Source organism: Ascaphus truei, chromosome 9, assembly GCF_040206685.1.
Source record: "Ascaphus truei isolate aAscTru1 chromosome 9, aAscTru1.hap1, whole genome shotgun sequence".
Classification (NCBI taxonomy): Eukaryota; Metazoa; Chordata; class Amphibia; order Anura; family Ascaphidae; genus Ascaphus; species Ascaphus truei.
Window position 1 is genome coordinate 52,034,956 of NC_134491.1, and position 21,296 is coordinate 52,056,251.

Here is a 21,296-nt window from a genome sequence, read left to right on the forward strand (position 1 = left end):
AAGAAGCACTTTGTGGTGAGAAACAGCCCCATGCTGAAGCTCTCCAGTCTACAAACAGTACCTCTAATGAGCATTATTACTCTCTCTAAAGAGTATCATTAATTTGTGTTCAATATTTTTCTGTTTTTGATTGTGCTGACCTATTACTGTTTGTGTTTTACTGGAGACATATCTATATGGGTTTTCCACTCTCCGTTGAATAAGATCTAGCAAATAAAAATTCCACTTACGAGCACAATCATATGTCTCAGACAGGTCCACAACCCTGCCTTTCCCCATTATCTCTTAGCATACACTGCTTCCACTGACGCAAGGGATTCTGGGTAATGACATGCAAATGAGCGCACACACTGTCATTTTTTGCTTCTTATCCATTTTAACATTGATCCCTATAAGCGTATGCCTGCCGTAATACACAGCTTTTCAGCACAGCCTGGGTTATAGAAGTGCAGAGCCAGTAAACCTACTCACAGACAGCTTATTCGGCCTTTTGGGTCTTATCAGTGGTTATACTGGCCTTGCAATGCGACGCTGGAAGTGGCCACCACCCGCTAAACAAACAAAGTAAAACAAAAAATGCAAAAATCCTCTACCGTGCAGCAAAAATATATACGACTTGTGAGCACATTGATATGTCCACAGACCGGCCTTCCCCATAATCACTTTGCATACTGTGCTTCCACTGCAACCAGGGCAGCCACCACTCTGCGTTTTGGCCACGTATCTCCGGGCTACGGGATTACCTAGTAAACCTCCAGGGTGTGGCAACCCTGGGCGGGCGGCTGCAACATCTCCCGGCATCTCCCCCTGCAACTACTGGCAATATGGCTGCGTGGTGTCAAATGGCGCAGCGTTGCCATGCCAATGGGAACACCACGTGACATAACAGCGTGACGTTACGGCATGCGGCGCCACGTTGTCATGGCAACGCAGCGTAATTTGACGCCGCACAGCCATATTGAAGAGATGCCGGGAGGACGCCAGAGGTAAGTGCTATATTTAAAAAATAAAAATTCTTTGGATTGGCCTTCAGTCGAAGGTAGCAATCCTGACTGCAATCAGGGATTCTGGGTAATAACATGCAAATAAGCACTGTGCTACTTTTTCTTTTGAATAAGATGGTAACGTTTTCAAGCAGCCTTTTGTGTGTGTGTGTGTGTGTGTGTGTATGTATATATACAATTGAAGCGGGGTGTCTCCACAGGTGAACCCCATTAATATCAGCTCCAGGGACCCCCTGCTTCCCGAGATGCTTACCTCCGTAAGGGGCGCCGGTAGTCATTCTTGCTCGGCTGTGTGGTTCATGTAATGGCGGCTTTTCAAAGCTCCCGTGCCCACCGGACCAATATGAAGGCCTGATATCATCCGGTGCCGCTTCCTATTGGCCTGCGTGACCGTGGGGCTTTAAACTCCACCGAGATGCCAGCATCCCATACGGAAGTATGTCGGGAAGCAAGAGGTCCCGGAGCTGAAATGAATGGAGAATCCACCCCAACCCCCCATCCCTGCTTCAAACCGATGTAAACATAATTAAAACCATGAAGAAAAACATTTCCCCCCCCCCCCCCCCCCCATTGTTTTCAATATATATATATATTTTATGCGTCTCAAAATGTACATGCATACCCCGGTTTAAGGACACTCACTTTAAGTACACTCGCGAGTAAGGACATATCGCCCAATAGGCAAACGGCAGCTCGCGCATGCGCCTGTCAGCACGTCCTGAACAGCAATACCGGCTCCCTACCTGTACCGGAGCTGTGCGCAGGCGGGGAGACTATAGAGCCTGTTACACATGCGTTATTTACATCAGTTACGCACGTATATGATGATTGCAGTACAGTACATGCATCGATAAGTGGGAAAAGGTAGTGCTTCACTTTAAGTACATTTTCGCTTTACATACATGCTCCGGTCCCATTGCGTACGTTAATGCGGGGTATGCCTGTACATGGTTTTAAGCATTTGTAGGATGAAGGCGTTTCATCATTATAGATAATAAATGTATAAACCTGTTTACTGTTGGGAATGGAACACTTATGAGAAGGGAAAAAGAAAAAAGATTGTCGAGTTATGTCAGGAAGCACACAGTACAAAATCCTTTATGGTATCTTAGCATTTGTAATTAGAATTAGCAATTAGAGCTAATGGAATTGAAACAAGTTTATCTTTTGTTGAAAACAAAGCATACAAATTTCAAAGTACTTATAAGTTTGTAATATATTTTTTGGCAGACAAAAACACATACAAATAAAAAAGGTGTCGATCACACAGGATTAACCTTTAAAATGTCACTCTGCTGCTTTTTTTTTTTCCCGAGAAGGAAGTATATTTGAAATCAAATGAAATATTTAGCATGTAGCACATTGCAAAAGCTGAATGTAATTACAGGAAATATGTAACTGCACCTTAAGGACAGTTCACTAAGAGAAGCAGCTTTAAGAATTCATTTTGCTTTATCTACTACAGCCGCCCTACATTGTGGGTTTAGTATGGGATTGCACACAGAGGTGTTTAACAAAGTCCTTGGAGTGTTTGTTTTCTTATGTTTTAAGACCCAACATCAAACGCAGTAATCCTGTAATGTTCTTTTATTTTATTTACTCTAAATCAGGTTGAACTTGCTCGCATTCTAAATAATTGTAACCTTCCATTAACGTGCAACGTGTTAAAAAGCCCTTCCGAGTTGGGTTAAAGTAGCCCTCGCTGCGATGAGTGATCTGTCTCAGGGTCAAGTACACGTGACGCCTGATTTAGTCATGAACTAAATGTAGCTCCAGCTCTGCGGTCCTCTAGCGTGTAATCCATACTGGTCTTGCAGAGTGAGCACTTTACAGGAATCCAGCAGAGACTGCAGTGTCCTTGCTGTGCCACATAGCAGCTTGGGGATGTTAAAATGCTTATTTGCAGTTGCTTCTGGAGATTCTGCAAGAGATGATTGATTCACTGCATCTAGAGGTGCAAACCAGAGAGTGAGAGCAAGGCAGAATGTGCTCACCAGAATGTGCTCACTGTTTTGCGAGGAAGAGTGTTGAGAGGAACGACAGCTGCCTGTTGAAGGCGGGAGGAAAGTGACAAATGGTGGGCCAGGTGCCCTGATTGTCAGAGAAATGCCTTTAAACAGTCCATTTCCAGGAGCCTCCTGAACGGAAGCATTTCACTGCTAAAGGAATGCTTCCTGCAAATGATATCACCGTTACTAGAAATAATCATTAACCTTTCATTGCTAAAATGTACGGCTAATGAATTCCGGAATCATTTTGGGGGAAGAGAAGAGAGCCTTTCTCAAATCTGTATTCCACTGCGACCGGCCACGGTTCATTCTGGCACATAGCTGAGATAATGTGATTAGGGCGAGGCGCTGCATCGTTAATCGTGCTTTTAAGACCCGAAAATTAATTATTTTTTTAAATACTCCCTCCTAGATTTGATAAGAGCGATCCTTAACTCGTTCACTGAAGGAAGGCTCCACAGTTGAAGGGTTTATTACCAAATAAAACTATAAAATGTCAAAGGAACATTTTTATTGGATATCTGTTCACTGGTATGAAACTGTAGACCTGCTGCCTCAACATCGTATGATCTCCTTGTTTACCAACGAGAAATGTTGTTTCTCTACTTGTTTGTCTTGTTAGTTGACAGCATGTGCATGTCAATGATGTATTCAGATTAGACATACCATGTTTTAGTGTCCGTATACTTGGGTTTAAACAATTGGAACAAAGAAACAAGGTGTTCCAGTTTATCACAGGACAACATTATTCAGCAGATAACCATTTTAGGAGTACTACAATGTATAACAATTTGCATAAGAGATGAGGTGGTACCTGAGATTATTTTCGGTTTCTCAGCATTTTAAGAGTTCTGTTGGTAATTATGCAAGCCATGAAAAGTACTTTGTTTTGCTCCTTTCCTACATATATTTATTTTCATGTACAACATTTACAAGGGTTTTTACAGTGTATTATGATAACGATATATTTAAGGAGCCAGAAGTTGATGTGGTGAAGGACTGTGGTGTTCTCTCCAAAGGAAAGAACTGTTTACATGAAGTTGACATTTGCTGAAAACATAAACCATTACTGGTTTTCTTTGAACATGTTCAAGATAACACAATCTGGTTAACCACTTGCCCAAGGCAATCAGATTGAGACTTGACTAGATTAAATTAATTTAGCCTGTCCAAGTAAACCGCTGATTTATTACGAAGATGCTCAGTAATCTGCTGCTACAGAACCTGGACTTCACTCAGCCTAGAGAACAAATGGGGTTTGGCAGGGGATACCACAATGGACCACATTCCAGTCGTACAAGAAGTGATTTCCCAAAGTAATGCATACAATCTACCACTCTGTTTAGTATTCGGACATTACGCAAAAGCATTTGATTCTGTCTACACCTCAACGGTTCTAAAGGCATTAAGGAGACAGTGTTTAAGTATATATTTATAAGAAGTATAGTACATAGTATAAAGAACATTTACGAGAATGCCACATCAACCATTAGATTACATGAAGATACAAGCAACATAAGGATTAGCAAGGGCGTGTGGCTGGGAGACACCATATCACCAAAGCTTTTCACAGCAACACTTGAAGAATTGTTCAAGACCTTTCATTGGGGGTGGAAAAAGGAATTGAAATCAATGGTGAATCACCTACGATTTGCTGATGACCTTATTTTTGCCACCAGTCCAGAAGACCTACAGCAACAAATCAGAGAACTCTCCGAAGCAACTAAGAAAGTGGGTCTCCATATGAATCTCAGCAAGACCAAAGTAATTGATGTTCAACAAATGTTAAGTCTGCAAAGAATGAAATGAATGGAACTAGAAGAAGCTGAAGACTCTACTTTGGCCGACAAGTAACAATGGTAGGAACCTTTTCAATTAAATTAACAGGCGAATAAAGATGGGATGGAGCGCAATTTGACGAAACAAGACAATCTTCCAAGGGAACCTTCCACTGTTCCTCAAGAGTTAAGTTTTCTAACAGTGTGTTATGCCTGTGCTCACTTATGGATGTGACACTTGGACCCTAAATGCGAAGACAATGCAGAAGCTTCGGCAACACGAAGTATGAAGAGATGTATGCTGCATATAACCTGAAGCGGCAGGAAAAAGAATGAATGGGTTTGAAACTAAACAGAAGTCTGTGATCTCATCGTCGGGGTGAAGAAATTTAAAATAGCAGTGGGCCGGACATATCGCAAGACAAAATGATCATCGTTAGACAAAGATGGTACTCCATTGGATTCCAAGGGTAATTAAAAGACCAAGACAATGACCAAAATTAAGATGGGAGTATGAAATCAGAAAATTTGTTGGTACAACATGGAGGAGAGGATTGCAACCGCAGTACCTGGAAGATAATTGGGAGGACTTCACCCAGCAGTGCAGCGACGAGGGCTGAAGATGGCGTGCATGTGCAAATATGTACAGAGAGGGCGAGATGAACAGGTGTCAGTATGGTGGTCCTGTAAATTTTACCCACAGTGGTCTGCTATAAGCAAAAGCTTCAGGACACTGGCCTTCGGGGCAATTCATTACAACGCTTCCTCCGTTTGGTTGAGGATGGGTGTTGCACACCTCTCCAGTTGATACTTGATCTGTTACTTGATACATTTAATCTCCCTTCTGCATTCCATATTTTGTGGTTTTCTAGGGGCACAAATATGGTTTGCTTGATATTAATTCTTACTGAATTCACAAAGCAATATTTTACATAAAGTTAGATTCCATTTATGTATTTAACAGTAGGACCATTGTATAAACCACTTAATGCAAGCATGTCAAACTCAAATGCTAACAAGGGCCAAATTAACAAGGTTTAAGTCTAGGTGGGCCGCAAAAAAAACAAAAACCTTAAATTTTCATAGAAACGTAGGTTTATTTCGAAAAGTTGTGTGTGTGTGTGTGTTGACCTCACTAACCGAACCAAAAAAAAAAGCCAGACGTGAATGACTTCTGAACCCCTTAACCAGAGTCAGGATGTCCCCTCTTAACAATTTCCAAAGCAGCAATCCCGCCTGGGATCTTACCTGATCCGCAGTCCCTCAAGGTACTATACTGGAGGGGAGGTGTTCCCTACCTGTCTTCCGATGTCTCCCGTGTGAAACTTGAGTCACATCTGGAAGAAAGCAGAATAGGTTATTTCGGTGTAGGTATAGTGCAGTTAAGATAAAACAGAGAGAGTGGGTGAGGGTGACAGACAGGGGGTGGGAGAGAGAGAGAGGGTGGGAGAGATAGTGGGAGAGAGAGAGAGGGTGGGAGAGAGAGAGAGGGTGGGAGAGAGAGAGAGGGTGGGAGAGAGAGAGAGGGTGGGAGAGAGAGAGGGTGGGAGAGAGAGAGGGTGGGAGAGAGAGAGAGAGAGGGTGAGAGAGAGAGAGAGAGAGAGGGTGGGAGAGAGAGAGAGGGTGGGAGAGAGAGAGAGGGTGGGAGAGAGAGAGAGGGTGGGAGAGAGAGAGAGGGTGGGAGAGAGAGAGAGGGTGGGAGAGAGAGAGAGAGAGGGTGGGAGAGAGAGAGAGAGAGGGTGGGAGAGAGAGAGAGAGAGGGTGGGAGAGAGAGGGTGGGAGAGAGAGAGGGTGTGAGAGAGAGAGGGTGGGAGAGAGAGAGGGTGGGAGAGAGAGAGGGTGGGAGAGAGAGGGTGGGAGAGAGAGAGAGAGAGTGGGTGGGAGAGAGAGAGAGAGAGAGGGTGGGAGAGAGAGAGAGAGAGGGTGGGAGAGAGAGAGAGAGAGGGTGGGAGAGAGAGAGGGTGGGAGAGAGAGAGAGGGTGGGAGAGAGAGAGAGAGAGGGTGGGAGAGAGAGAGGGTGGGAGAGAGAGGGTGGGAGAGAGAGAGGGTGGGAGAGAGAGAGGGTGGGGAGAGAGAGGGTGGGAGAGAGAGAGAGAGAGTGGGTGGGAGAGAGAGAGAGAGAGAGGGTGGGAGAGAGAGAGAGGTGGGAGAGAGAGAGAGAGAGGGTGGAGAGAGAGGGTGGGAGGAGAGAGAGAGAGAGTGGGTGGAGAGAGAGAGAGAGGTGGGAGAGAGAGAGTGAGGAGTGGGGAGAGAGAGAGGGTGGGAGAGGAGAGAGAGGTCGGGCGAGAGTAGTGAGGGTGGGTGGAGAGGAGCTGGGAGTGAGAGGGTGGGTTGGAGAGAGAGAGGGAGGGTGGGAGAGAGAGGGTGGGGGAGAGAGGAGGGAGGGTGGGAGAGAGAGAGGGTGGGAGAGAGAGGAGGGAGGGTGGCGAGAGAGAGAGGGTGGGGGGAGAGAGATGAGAGGGTGGGCTGGGGAGAGAGAGGGTGCGGAGAGAGGGAGAGGGTGACTGACATCACCGGGCCTGTTGGCGGCCCTGTCCTCATTCTCTCTCTCCTTCCCGCCTGCTTCCTTCAAACCCCCATGCGGCCCTTCATCCATCACCTGGCAGCAATACACTCACACAGAGAATACTTACCACGCTGCCGCATCCTCCTCCACCGCCGCCGTAACCGGGACACATGGGTGGGCCGCACAGATACTCTTTGAGGGCCGCATGCGGCCCGCGGCCCGCGAGTTTGACATGCTGACTTAATGGAATCCCGATTGATCCCAGTATGTGATTGCAGGAGTAACAAGGAAGGAAGCAACTTAAGAGAAGCACATAGTCTCCATCAATTAAACTAATAAATGCAAATGTAGAAAAGGTTGGAAGATATTGTAGACTTATTTTGTTGACTTGGTTATGTATGAATGCATTATAGTTATAATTATACATTTATAAAACAGTATGGTGAACATTTTATTTTACTATTCGTTTGGCATATACAAGTGTAGGAGAAAAAGTTAGAAAGCACAACCTACAGTAACAGAACAATTCTATAAAGAATAAATCTAGTGTCTTCTTTGTTTCCGATTAAACACGACATTAGGGCATAACAGAGTGTGTGTGTGTATGTGTATATATATATATATATATATATATATATATATATATATATATATATACACACATATATATACACATATATATATATATATACACACACACACACACACACACACACACACACACACACACACACACACACACACACACACACACACACACACACAGATCACATTCCAATAGACACTGTTTATAGTATAGCTTTTGCATGCTTCATTCATTGTAACATCGCCGGAAGAAGAGATCAGTGTATCTCGAAAGCTCGCACAAATAAAAGCATTTAGTTATCCACAGAACGGTATCATGTATTTATTTTTTGATTATTGAAGCTCAGCTAACACGGTACTGATATATATATATATATATATATATATATATATATATATATATATATATATATATATATATATATATATATATATATATATATATATATATATATACACTACTATTAAGGTTATGGTGGGTAAAAAAAAGTGACTAAAACCCTCCACAGTAAAGCATAAAGCAACTGTAAATATTCCTGTATATTCATTTGCATGTCTGCAGACCTGTCTAAGACATGCAAATGAATATACAGGAATATTTACAGTTGCTATATATATATATATATATATATATATATATATATATATATATATATATATATATAATCTCATAATTAATGATTGTCCACTGCAGGACTGGCACACTTTGTGTCTGTGTATGTATCACAAATTTTAGTCACTTGCATGTTTCTATTATTTAGTATGAGCTTTAGACAAATGCACTTAGCTCAACTTTGAGCCAACCTTTTCCTCTGTGTCACTTGGTATGATACAGAATTTTAATCAATTTTAGCGCCTGTTACATTTTTGTTTACTTGTAAATAATGTACTGCCCCAAAAGACATCCTGAGACCTGGTCTCAAAGTAAAGCCTTGGGTGGTTAACATTGATGACCTTGCACCTACCTTGGGCTTCACATTCTGTCCACTTGAGTATTCACATTCTCATTCCCCCCTGGGACCTATACACAATTCCCCACCAATACTTGCATTTTTTTCCTGGAGTAATGTCATTCGACTCTCAAGTTGACAAACAAACCATTGGACGTCTAACCCCTTGGCAGATAGAGTTGCATAGCAAAGTATTGCTGGCCCCATTGGCAACCAAGGAGTTGGTATACAATACCGTCTGCAAATTGTAACTGGCTAAAATGAAAAGATACCCTGCAGTCAAAATATTGGGTTACAGATAATCCCTTCTTTCTTAAAGCTGGAATTATCTGCGAGCAAGACCACTCCTTGGGTGCCATTGCAGTTACATGTGATCTTTCAACAGCTTGTAAAAACAAGTGACGATCTGTCACTGGAAGATATCACAATGGATATGTAGCTACACGGGAAGGAGTTCAAGTCGGGACACAATATCTGGACTCCACACATTTCTATGTAAAGTTGGGGTTTATGGAAACAATAGCTATTGAGATGAGGTTAGAAACAATAAAATACATATTTTTATGTGGTCTACATTGGGGGGGAAAAAAAAAACCAGGGCCAGTCTTTCTTTTAAAAAAAGGAAATTCCTTTCATGGCTCTGGGGCCCTGCTCAGAGAATTTGCAAGTATTTAAAATCAAGATCCAACGTTGTGTTTTAAGTTTGTGTTTGGATCAGTTGTCAAGGCTTTGCTTTTTACACCACTTGTGCTGCAAGGACCAGCACAATATTTCAAGGCAAGGAGCATGTAAACCAGCGCTGCTCAGCTCCAAGGCCTGAAAACCACTCATCGGGTCAGGTTTTCAGGATAGTCCTGCTTCAGCACAGGTGGCTCAATCAGATGCTCGGTCTTTGACTGAGCCACTGATTGAACCACCTGTGCTGAAGCAGGGATATCCTTAAAACCTAACCCGATGAGCGGTTTTGAGGACTGGTGTTGCGCACCCCTGATGTAAACAAATGGTATTCTGCTGCAAAATCAAATATCTAAGTTCATGAATACAAAGTCAGGATGGGGTTTTACTTCCCATGTTCTGCCTTATTCTATATTCTTATCTCATTGGCGCTTACACTGCTAGAGAGGGTGGGTGTAAACTAATTATCACCTTTGAGGTTCAGCAAAACAAGATTGAGCAACACTCGCTCTTCCCCCATTCAGGTCCCTGTTGTGTGATATATATATATACACATATACACAACATTACCATTCTCTCATCCGGTAAAGAAAGACTGCACTCTGTTCAGTAATCATGAAAAACTGTATTGGGCATCTGAATAGAAAAGATAAGTCACCCAATCCGACGTTTCGGTCCTGAAATAGGACCTTTCTCAAGGGGGTGCCTTTTTTATATATATATATATATATATATATATATATATACATATTTTTAATTATAATAAAATTGCAAATAATATATTTGAGCGGCACTGTTAAGATAAAATCCACCCCATCCTAACCTTTCCGCTGCCATAGGAGTCTGTAACGCATTACTTTCAATGCATTGCAGGCCCCTCTGGAAGAGCGAGGGTTAATCTGACATCACTACTATTTGGCTCACATTGATCTGATGTGGGAGGAACTGCAGATCAGCAGAAATGAATTTTCAGGATTTCATCTCAAAGGTGGCCGAGTGAAGCAGGTGAAGAAATTAAACTGCCACAGTTAACACTCAACAATAATTTTTATTCCTGTTTTGTATGCCTCCCCCCCCCACCCCCCACCCCAAACATGATGCATCCTGACCTGTTGGTGGCCCTTGAGGACTGGAGTTGGCAACCCCTAAGGTGTTTTACTGGTGGTCCTGTATTTTGTGCGTGCGCCAGGAACGCATCTGTTTTACGTTTCTTGGTGCTACCCCAAAAACTAAAAAAAAAATTGCACATGAAATATTTGTCTGTGAAGCTGGAGTTAATGACTCCACTTTCCTTCATGTCGGCTATGCCAAGAAGTGAAGAATCAAACAGTAGTCTATTAGCTTTTTAATCAGCTGTATGAATCAGTTACTTTCCAACAAGTGGATTAGTATGAAATGGTTTATATATATATTTGTCTACACACAATACAAGTAGTAATGAGCCTGGCCTGAAAAAATCTCAATTGTGTACATATGGCTATTGCAGTACATGAATTAGCATTCTATTTATACATTTCTTCTGCTGAAACAATGTCCTCCTTTGTTTTAGGTATCTGAACCATGTTCGAGCAGCCTCGCCGCAGGATCTCGCCGGAGGCTACACTTCCTCTCTCGCATGTCACAGGGCGCTACAGGATGCTTTTAGTGGACTGTTCTGGCAGCCACATTAGCCCACATACCCCAGTCTGGAGAAGAAAAAAAACGGACGTTGGCATGGAACCAGGAGCTAACACAAGCAAATCTGGTAAAATTACTGCCATGTGCACCATAGCTGAGCCGCTGTGCACTTTAATAAAGACAGCTGTGTTTAAGGAAAAAGGGGGAAATGTTTTTTTGAAAAGCTGCATAAAACCAATATGTCTTTGGTCCTATAACATTGCTGTGCGCAACTGAAACAACAAGCCACGTCTGATGGAGGCCATGAATAATTCCATTTATATCATAGAGATTTCTCTAAGAACTTGTACATTTTCTGTTTATTTTTAAATAAAGCCAACTTTTATTAGTTTGTGGTTTTCCGTTTTGTATGAAGCTTTGTTGAATAAATATTTGTCATGCATTACTCAAAGTTGTAGCATTGCTTAAATATAAACCCTAGTATTGTCAGGAACCTGGAATGTTTTTATTTTCTGCTATCACTTTACATACTCTGCAAAATGTCAATGTCCATAATAAATATATAGATTTTTTTTTTTAAATACTGGTTTTATGACTCTATTAGCAAATAATTAACCTTCATTAGGTTCCCTTAATGGAAGGAAGACTTTTGTGTGAACTCAATGTTTTACTCCCAGGCTGGGTAGGATTTTAGGTCTCAACTGGGAGTTTGCCCCTCTTTGGCAAAAGTCTTGAAGAACTCTCTGATCAATAAAGTAGGGGTTCTCTCTACAGCATTAAGGATTCATTACGGCAGAAATGAAGGTCAGATTCTTCTCAAACAAACCTGACTAGGATTCCCACAGTATGGTAACTTTCTGCTGCTAGAGTATCTGTGTACAGCATTTTGGAAAGCTGTTTATATAAAATAAGAGATGGCCTGATTAGGTCCCAAAAGACGAGTTCCTCACGTGAAATTACACCTTTTTGAAATGATTTGACAAGTGGTGTACAGAAACGGTAATGGGGAGACATCGCAGATATCACTATAGAGCAGGAGTGGCCAACTCCGGTCCTCAAGGGCCACCAACAGGTCAGGTTTTAATGATATCCCTGGACTGAGCCATCTGTGCTGAAGCAGGGATATCCTTAAAACCTGACCTGTTGGTGGCTTTGGGGACTGGAGTTGGCCACCCCTGCTACAGACCAACAAAACGTGAAACAATAAAAAGGCGCACGTATCCCTCAGTGTGGCCACACTTCATATACTGACGAGAAAAAAAATACTAAGGGACTAGCACACTAAATACAGACTCACAGTTTTCACATTAGGTAAATAAATACTTGTAGTGAAAATTCTGCTGCCCTATGTCACAGGAGCGGGCAAACATCAAAAGAATGATGTTTTAGGTCCCCATGGCCTTTCACCAGGTGGGTGTCCCCAACAGGTGCTGTACAAGCAGAGCAGGCTCTCCTAAAACCAGAGGGAACCAAGGCCAGGGGTATATTTAATAGATTAAATCAAGATGAATGAGACCATTTTAAATATTTTACATTTATACGTTTTCATGGTGAACTGATCTGGAGGGTTTTTACCAGTCTTATTTAATGCCTTTTGGTGACACGGCGCTTTGAGGTGTTTTATTTTTCTTTCTGACAAGTAATTACAATGCCATCGTTAGTCGAACAAAAACATAATTGGTTGATATAAATAGATTCAACAGACCTGAGAAAAGCATGAATTTATCACAGGATATAAATAAAGTAACACTTTTGAGTGTTTGCATCTTTCCAAGGCTAAGTCCATACAGCTTTCGCCCGCGCGGAGGTGTGCGCATCTGTGGCGTCACCCGTGTGAAGCGGGTGCGTTTTTCAGACATGCTAGATGTGGCGTCGGGGGTGTGTCAGTGACATCACAGAGATGAGGGCGAACCGTTCACATGACCTGCCCGTTGCGCCGAGAAATCAGTATCAACTGATTCCTCGCGCAACACGCGCCCCCTCCTGCTGTCGCCCGCGCGATCAATTCCTTAAGGCGATGTGATTGCGCCACGTGTGGACTCCTCCGCACGGTCTGCGGCAGCATGGACTTAGCCCAAGGAAGCCGATTACATCGATTAAATTACTTTTAAAAAGATGTGGTACTGCCCTTTGAATCTTAACGTGGTATGGACCTGAAGCTGCAATCCCACCAGATTAGCAATGGGTTTTTTTAATTACAGGTTGGGAAATGGAGGTCCTCAAACAAAACGAAGCTATTTTTAGCTAGAGATTAATCACTTAAGTTACTGGTGTTCTGTTAGGATTTAAAGCCGCACTCCAGCTTTCTTTTTTTATTATTACGGGATTGAGCAGGGGGCTGCTGCAGCTTAACTGTGTTGATTTCAACTCCGGGGTTCCCCTGCTTCTTAAGGTACCTCTGTAAAGGGTGTCGGTACCTCTGGCAAGTTTACGGTCCTGGTCATGCAGTCCAATAGAAAGCCGCAACTGGTGATGTCACTACACCTATTGGCCCTATATTAGGCACACGAGATCCCTGGCTGCTGAGAAACCAGCACCCCTTATGGAGGTATTTCTGAAACCAGTGGGTGCCGAACACAGTTCAGCTCCAGAGACCCAGTTCTGCTTCAATCCTGCAATAAAAAATACATAAAAAAAAATGAAACCTGCATTTCTGCGTTAAAGGGCCATCCAAACGGAAACCACAACGGATAAGGTCTTCATCTCATGGACAATAGAACGTCCATTTTGTTTCCATTGGAGGATGCAGAGACGGTAACTTTATCGGGGTGTATACAGGGAACTGGGGGGAGTCTGAACTAAAACAGCAGTTTTTAGCTCCGTTTCCAACGCTGTAATAAAGCAGTAATCCCAGCTGTACACAATTTTAAGTTTGTTATTTTGCTCTAGCTAGAGGTTTGTCAGGGGCACATTATTTTGGCATGTTAGGTGTGGCAGACTTCTGCTGTGCCAAGTACATTACAGGAGGAACAGCCATTACCAGAGATGAACACAGCCATTTAGTACCGGTTCAATCAACACATTTACATTAATTGAACTACAGATTTTATTTAAAAAAAAAAAAAATCCACAATTGAACACAAGTACATGTACAGTCTCACATTCTTTACAATAAGAATTTGCATGAAACTTTTTTGAAGTTTAAACAAATTGATTTTAAACTGGACGTTCATCTTTGTGGCTCTGATGATCCGTTTCTGTGCTGCTTTCTTTATCTGTTCGAGGGCGTTTACATGCGGGTTCATCTGGAAACACAACAGATGTTTACAAACACAGATATATTACACTTCTAGTTCACCAAGGTTACTTGATCGGATTGCCGAAGTTATTGTTCGACCTTCTGCTGTATTATAACACTTCCAACTACTTAGAGCAGCAATGCCCTCTCCTCACCCTCAATAATAAAGGTTTCCTTTCTCTTTACAGTTGCAAAGTCCTCCTGTTACTTTTATATATATATATATATATATATATATAACATTTTTTTTTTAAGCTGTTCAATTCTGTAATTGAATTCTGGAAATACCAGTTGCCAAAATGTTTCCTCCCTGGGAGGTTAAAATGGCCGCTGCCGGTCATACCCATTAAGACCCGGTGTTACCATGGTAACAGCAGATGCCCGTAAAATGGTAAATGTAAGCCCGTAAAATGGTAAATGTAAATTAAAGTTTTCAAAAACAGAAAAGTTAGAAATAGATCAGTACAACATGAACTACCAGATTAAATCTAACCATAATGCTTATTTTGGGGCTTGGGAGGTTGATTGCTGCTTTAAGTAGTGGATAAAAGCAAAGAACTCCAGGAACAGCTGTTCTAGAGAAGGTAAACTCAACGTGAAAGAAGGTTTGCTGCAGAATTCTGCTTTGTTGACAACATACCTTGTCTTCAACTTGTTAAATGTCAATTCAGTTGGGCATTTTTTTATTATCTAGGATTGCAGCAGGGGCACCATTCATTTCAGTTAAATAGCGCAGAATTCTCATTTATTGTGTATTGCATATAGACAGATCTATATAGCATAGTGTTTTCTTTAAAGGAGCAATCCTAGTGGGACGTGTTTGTTTTTTGTTTTTACATAGCATTGAAGCAGGGGGTCTCCGGAGCTGAACCGCGTTCATTTCGGCACCAGGGACCCTTTGCTTCTTGAGATACGGACCTCCGTAGGGGGCGCCGGTAGCTACTCCGCTTGGCTTGCAGGGGTGACGTAAGGGCGGAGTTTCAAAGCTCCCGCACCCTGCGGGCCAATAGGAGGCCGGGATGTCATCCGGTGTGGCTTCCTATTGGCCCCACGTCACGCGGGAGCTTTAAAGCTGCAATACTACATTCTGTGTGTGTGTGTAGCTGGCAATCGTTTGGAGCTCCTGTTATAAATCCTGACTGTGTGCCTAACATAATGGCCGCCTTTCAGCTTCAATCAATCCTCCAGTCAGTGCAACTCTGCAGCTACAGTGTATCCTGATATTACTAAGGTAACATTGACTATTAACATTTTACAGCTCAAACTGCTGGGAACATTGGCAACAGATTGTTTGTTGCAAAGATCTTGCACTGCTTGGGAAGTGGGCTAAAACCTGCTACAGAAATCAAAAGATGCTCAGTATATTAAGAGGAATAAAAAGAAAAAAAAAAAGTCTCATCTAATACCACAGAACTGGTTTAAAATTTTTTTTTTAACGTTTTGCCGCTTTAAACTTGCAGGCGAGACCGGCGACCCCTTCGCAGACAAGTATCCCCGAAGCTGAAATTAATGAGTTTCAGCTACGAAGACCCCCTGCCTCAATCCTATGTTAAAAAAATTAAAATCGCTGGCTTGTATTGCTCCTTTAAAGATACCGTACCAGTTTCCTGTACTTACCAATAGTTTTTGATTGCTTTTCAAAAAGCATTTTAGCAGGGAGCTGAAAACTGATGCACATCATCTCCTTGTTCGGTGCCACATTTCTCACAAGGTGAAGAGAGCAACTTTCTAATGTAGTTCCCAAGAAGGACTCTGCTCTTCCCTGGACATCCGCCGTGGGATCGTCGTGTTTGGAGAAGCTGTAGCAGTGCACGGTTGGTAATATGGCATTGCTACAAGGCTCTTCTTCAAGAAGATTCTTAAAGACGTCGAGAAACTCGAGAGCCATAGCGGGCAGATTCATGACTATATGGAGATTATTCTTTCCTCCTTTGGACAGTAGCACCATGTGTTTGAGTAGCTCGGCCTTTACCGTCTTTCGGATAAAATCCCGTCCATCGGTGTTGAACGCCTGGACTTTTTTATCTACCTTATTCAATTTGCAGTTATGTAGTAGCCATTTGTAGGATTCGGGATTCAAGTCATTGGCGTAAACGATGCAGTTTTTTTTCGCTGCTGGGATGGCAAAAGGCCCCACACCCGCGAACACGTCGAAAAGCACATCTCCTGCCTTTAGCAGCCCGATGATGCGATCATGCTCTGTGCTGAGGCGTGGATTCCAGTAGACTTTGGAAAAATCAAATTCATAATTCATGTTGTTTTCCCGAACCTAAAAATGAAGACACTTAGCACATAAACAAAACTACAAATGCAAATACAAACCGCATCTGGTTTTAATGTGCAAGTGGGTGTAGGGATTGCCAGATAAACAAAATATTTTTTTAAACTCTGTGAACTACAACACAGCCAAGAGACATAACATTTAAATCTCTCTTTTTTTTATTTTTTTTTAGGGAACTTTAATGCCAGGACTACTCACCACACATCGCTTCGCCGCCGCCTTTAAATGTCCTCAGATCTCCCCAGCTGCCGATCCGACTGTATTTGTGAGCGCCCCCGTGCGGCCGGGACACAGCGCAGCCACCGGGACACGGCGCAGCCACCGGGACACAGCGCAGCCACCGGGACACGGTGCAGCCACCGGGACACGGTGCAGCCACCGGGACACGGCGCAGCCACCGGGACACGGTGCAGCCACCGGGACACAGCGCAGCCACCGGGACACAGTGCAGCCACCGGGACACACTTTTTTATTTCCTGCGGGAAATGTAAAAGTGTCCTTGTGGTGCGCATGGGCGAGCTCACAAATGCAGTCGGAGCGGCGTGAGGTGCCCTGCGGCTGGGGAGGTCCGAGGACATTTAAAGATGGCGGTGAGGTGACCTGTGACGAGTAGTCCTGGCGGCGGAGTGCCAGTGGCGATTGGCAGTGGCCAAACATCTCATTCTGCCCAGAAGGAAGTTAACCTAATATAATGTTAGTATCTTGCTCTCTGAGCATGTCCTAGTCTTTAGTTTTTGGTAACCTTTACTTGGCAACGTGCTCTGGGTAGAGCTTTGTCAACCTCCCGGACACGTAATATTTCAAACATAAGATATATATATATATTTTTTTAAATAAAAACTATTTTGGAAAGATCAAGAGAAAAAACAATATGGTAAATCAGTGAGGACTGCTTCTTTAAGTAATCCAGTTTTCTAGACGACCAATAAGAATTATAAATGCTGCTATTTTAGTGTAGACACGGAATATATTTTATTAACTCAATGTCTTTACTGTGTTATCTGCAGTATAAATGGTTATATATCCATACGTTTACTGGACTGTTAGGTCGCGTCCATCGTGGAACGCGCTAGCTTCCGCGCTCTCAGTTGTCCCTCTTGCAAAACAAACTTGTTTGTATTGTGAAGCGCCACTCTCCCTATAGCGCATGTGCACGCGCACACGCATTGGCGCCATAGTGTTTGTTTCGGCGCGAGCTAAGTAGCCTGCACTATGGACGCGGCATACTGAAAGAAAAATACTAACCTTTGTAATCATGTTTTCTTCGCCGGCCAACACTTCCATTTGGAAATTTCTGTACGTTGCATCAATTGTGCTGGTTTTATTTACGACGGAGGTAATGCCTGGATTTTTGTCTATTATTACTTGACCTGTCAAAGAGAAAGTGATTCTGTCAAGAAAGACAACTTGTACCGTGTATGATTTCAGAAGTTGCATGTAAAAAACCTTCCCCCCCCCCTCCACTCTCACACGAGGTATAAGAATACCGATATAAAACAAACTCTCTACAATAAGCATTTTTTTAAATGATCCGATCAAGAAGTGATTCAATGTGTACACGGAGAACAAACTCTTGACTAGATATGAAGCAATACGTACCAATCAAAGTCTTGTATGGAAGTTGATGATCCCGAAGGTTCATGTGAGCAATGTGTCCTATCCTACTGAAACCAGATGTGACATCTTGACCTTGAGGTAAAACTGCCCGTAAGATTTCCTCTGTTTTAAAATTTTCATAAGTGAGCTCTAATTCATGTTGATTAACGTGAGGGCTAATCTCAAACTGTTTAAAGACCACATGGTCACACTCTTCAAATGAGTCCACTGATGATATTTTATAAGGGTCCAATATGACTAGTTTGTGGTCTTCATCTTTTGGATCTTCAATCACTCTTTTAAGGCCGGGTCTCTGGATGACTCTGTGTTTGAGTAACTTCATCAGTTTATTTATGATTTCTTTTTTTACTTGAAGCACTGGGACACAAACAGTCTTTTTGAAGGCGCCACGGTCCAGGATGGTCATTCCACGGACTCCAGGACTGGGGGAATACAGTCTCATATCATCTTGACTATTCTGCATTTCGGGCATGGCAGAGGAGCAGCCTCTTTTCAGGGATGTATATTTATTAGAACGCACTTGCTTTGGTGGTTTAGGGACTATTTTACTCCGTGCAGGAATACCACAACAGTTTGTTAGAAGACTTGCAGAATAATACAATCTTCCCAGAATCCTGCAAGACAAATAATGCAATCTGTGAATATTATGAGAAATAAAATATAGATAACGTCCAAGCGGCGTGTTATAATAACGTGGCATACTGACCCACAGAAAATACAGTATACGATGCGGTGTATGCAAAAATGATGACATTTTACTTTGAAAGTAATATTTTTTTTTTTATGAAGAGCGATCAAACTTCAGATCTTTTAGAACAGATTAGAAAATAGAAATGTATGTTTATTGGTTAGTATAATTATAAAAGTGTCCAATTTGTATAGCTTACAATGCAACTAATGGAATATCAATTAGTATAAATGGAAAAAATCATAGGGTATAACATTTTTTTTCCTTAAGTGGAGAACCTCATTTAGATACTAATGCTACCTCCATGTGATTTTTGGCTAATTACAGTATTTTATTGCCCTGAGCCGCAGCTACCCAAAAGTAGGTATTCAGTGTATAGTATACAAGAACAGAGTGATGGGGTGTTAAAAATAATCTTAATGCAGGCTACTACGTAAATGCCCATTGTAAGGAATCATAATTATAATTTGTTAGGCACACTACAGGAAAGGTTGGGAGATCACTGAAAATGTTGACTGTCACCTAACCCAGTGGTGTGCAAACCTTTAAAGTCGTGCTGCCAACCCCCTCCCCTTATTTGCTCTCCTGCATCTCATCTGTGCAGCGTCATGGCAACGTGGTGTCGCTATCAGAAGATGCAGGAGGAGAATCCGGAAATAAGGTAAGCGGTAGTTACAGAGGCCCCGCGCTCTCCCCCAGCAATCAGTTTAAATGTTGTGGGGGGAGAGCACGGGGCTTGGTTTGGCGCCCCCTACCCCCCCCCCCCATAGAAAATGTTGCACACCCCTGTCCTAACCCACCAGGTTTGGAAGCAGCACCTATATATTGAAACTTCTGCATCATCACTGCAAGGATAAAGCATGTCTGCTAGGGGATGCGTGTTCCTTCTATCTAGTGGCACGGTAATAGACGAGAGACTGAGAACAGAGCTGTGTAACATTGGGGGAGCATGAGCTGCAGGCAGTGGCATAAGTAAGATTTTTTTTTTGCAAGGGGGCCCAAAAATTGTAAAGCCCCCTCCCCCCAATCACTCTCTCCCCCTACTCTCCAACTTTTCCACCTTCCTATCCAACTATCACTTCCCCCCCCATCTCTAACTCCCCCCCCCCCCGTTGCTCTCTTCCACTCAATGCCCCCCCTTACCTTGCGGGCAATGTAGGAAGGGGAAGAGACCTCAGGGACGCTGGGCGCCCACAGGGACATCGGCAGGGAGGGGAGCCTGGCGTAAGGGACCCACAGCAAACAAACGCCCCAGCAGCCCGACACGGAAGTTGAGGCCGACCTCTAGCCATGCCCAACTTGAACCAGTGCCGGCCAGTTCCCACCCCCTAATGTATGTATACTTTTATTTATATAGTGCCATTAATGTACATAGCACTTCACAGCAGTAATACACACGTGACAATCATATAAATAACAATACAAATAGCACATAAAAGATAAACAAGAAAAAGTTGCTTAAAAGCTGGGGTATGGTTTTAAGTGGTCATACGGAGTGGCCACCTCTTCTTAGGCCCATGGCGTACCATTTTGAATTATGTCCACTTCCAGAGAATCCTCCAACCTGCCCTATTGATTGGGGGGAGAGGGCTTGAGAATATTTTTTTCAAGCAGCAGCAATGCGTAACTTTTTTATTTTATTTCATTCATTTGTTTAAACTATTTTATCCACATGGTTTCTTGGTACCAGGGACATCAGTCCTAAACCTGCCGCAGTCCCGTTTTGAAGCCATGGTCTTCAATGCGATCGCACAAAATGCCACGGTACCAGCAAGCCAATTAATACGGGCACATTATACTGTCGCTCTTACGGCCTAGCTGCGCAAAAGTGGTGACGCTGCCATCTTGCAAAAGGGGCAAATGACCTCCTTCTGAAGACATAAGTCTTGTGATATGTGACCCCAATGGGAGACAAACCTGATTTGAGTATTAGTGTGGTGGGGGGGGGGGGGGGGGGGGGGGGAGGAGGTGGGATCTGTGCTAGGAACTGCTGCTTTAAGAATGTGACCCCAGTAATAATGCCCTTTGTAGGCTAGCAATGACAATGAAGGTGAGCTGGGATTGCCATGGATTCCTGCGAGGGGTCACTCAGTCACACCATGAACAATCCTACTCCACTGGTAGCCATCTTTATTATCCCCTTTGCTTTGCAATGCGTTGCTGGCCCCACTGGTAGCACAAGGGGTTACGGTTCGCATCATTCTATTAACACGTTACAACCCTTTGCAGAGCTGTGTGTGTGCCCCTCTCACCTCATGCTGCTATGCCGCCGCCATACTACACAACCGGCCGCCGTCATCACCCAGCGACTGAGGGCAAGACGGCAGCGTGGGAAGCGTCATCAGCCC

General features: G+C 43.1%; 2 protein-coding genes across 3 annotated transcripts in view; one reads left to right on the forward strand and one right to left on the reverse strand.

Moving 5' to 3' along the window:
- MNAT1 (MNAT1 component of CDK activating kinase) overlaps positions 1 to 11,512 on the forward strand; it is a 100,372-nt gene extending 88,860 nt beyond the window's left edge. Inside the window, exon 8 of the mRNA XM_075614837.1 lies at positions 11,057 to 11,512. Within this exon, the coding sequence (XP_075470952.1) occupies positions 11,057 to 11,177 (121 nt within the window). The 3' untranslated portion in view covers positions 11,178 to 11,512. The remainder of the gene's footprint in view (positions 1 to 11,056) is intronic.
- An 808-nt stretch (positions 11,513 to 12,320) lies between these two features.
- TRMT5 (tRNA methyltransferase 5) lies at positions 12,321 to 21,274 on the reverse strand. Of its 2 annotated transcripts, none has more exons than XM_075614834.1 (5): positions 21,201 to 21,238; positions 18,243 to 18,895; positions 17,889 to 18,013; positions 15,980 to 16,631; positions 12,321 to 14,369 (listed from the first exon to the last, which is right to left on the reverse strand). In XM_075614834.1, exons 1-5 carry the CDS (start codon positions 21,203 to 21,205, stop codon positions 14,281 to 14,283), a joined length of 1,524 nt encoding a protein of 507 aa, XP_075470949.1. In that variant the 5' UTR covers positions 21,206 to 21,238; the 3' UTR covers positions 12,321 to 14,280. The 2 variants fall into 2 exon arrangements, with proteins under 2 accessions (XP_075470949.1, XP_075470947.1); XM_075614832.1 differs by having other exon boundaries at positions 12,322 to 14,369; positions 18,243 to 18,874; positions 21,201 to 21,274.
- Between the last annotated feature and the right edge of the window lie 22 nt (positions 21,275 to 21,296).

Excerpts from the sequence above, each read along its gene's own strand:
- TRMT5 (XM_075614832.1), bottom strand. The coding sequence starts at position 21,247 with ATGACGGCGGCCGGTTGTGTAGTATGGCGGCGGCATAGCAGCATGAG. Across the intron at positions 18,875-21,200 it reads CGGCGGCATAGCAGCATGAG|GATTCTGGGAAGATTGTATT; the intron begins GTGAGAGGGGCA and ends TTTGTCTTGCAG. Across the intron at positions 14,370-15,979 it reads AAAGCAATCAAAAACTATTG|ATGAACCCGCATGTAAACGC; the intron begins GTAAGTACAGGA and ends TTGTGTTTCCAG.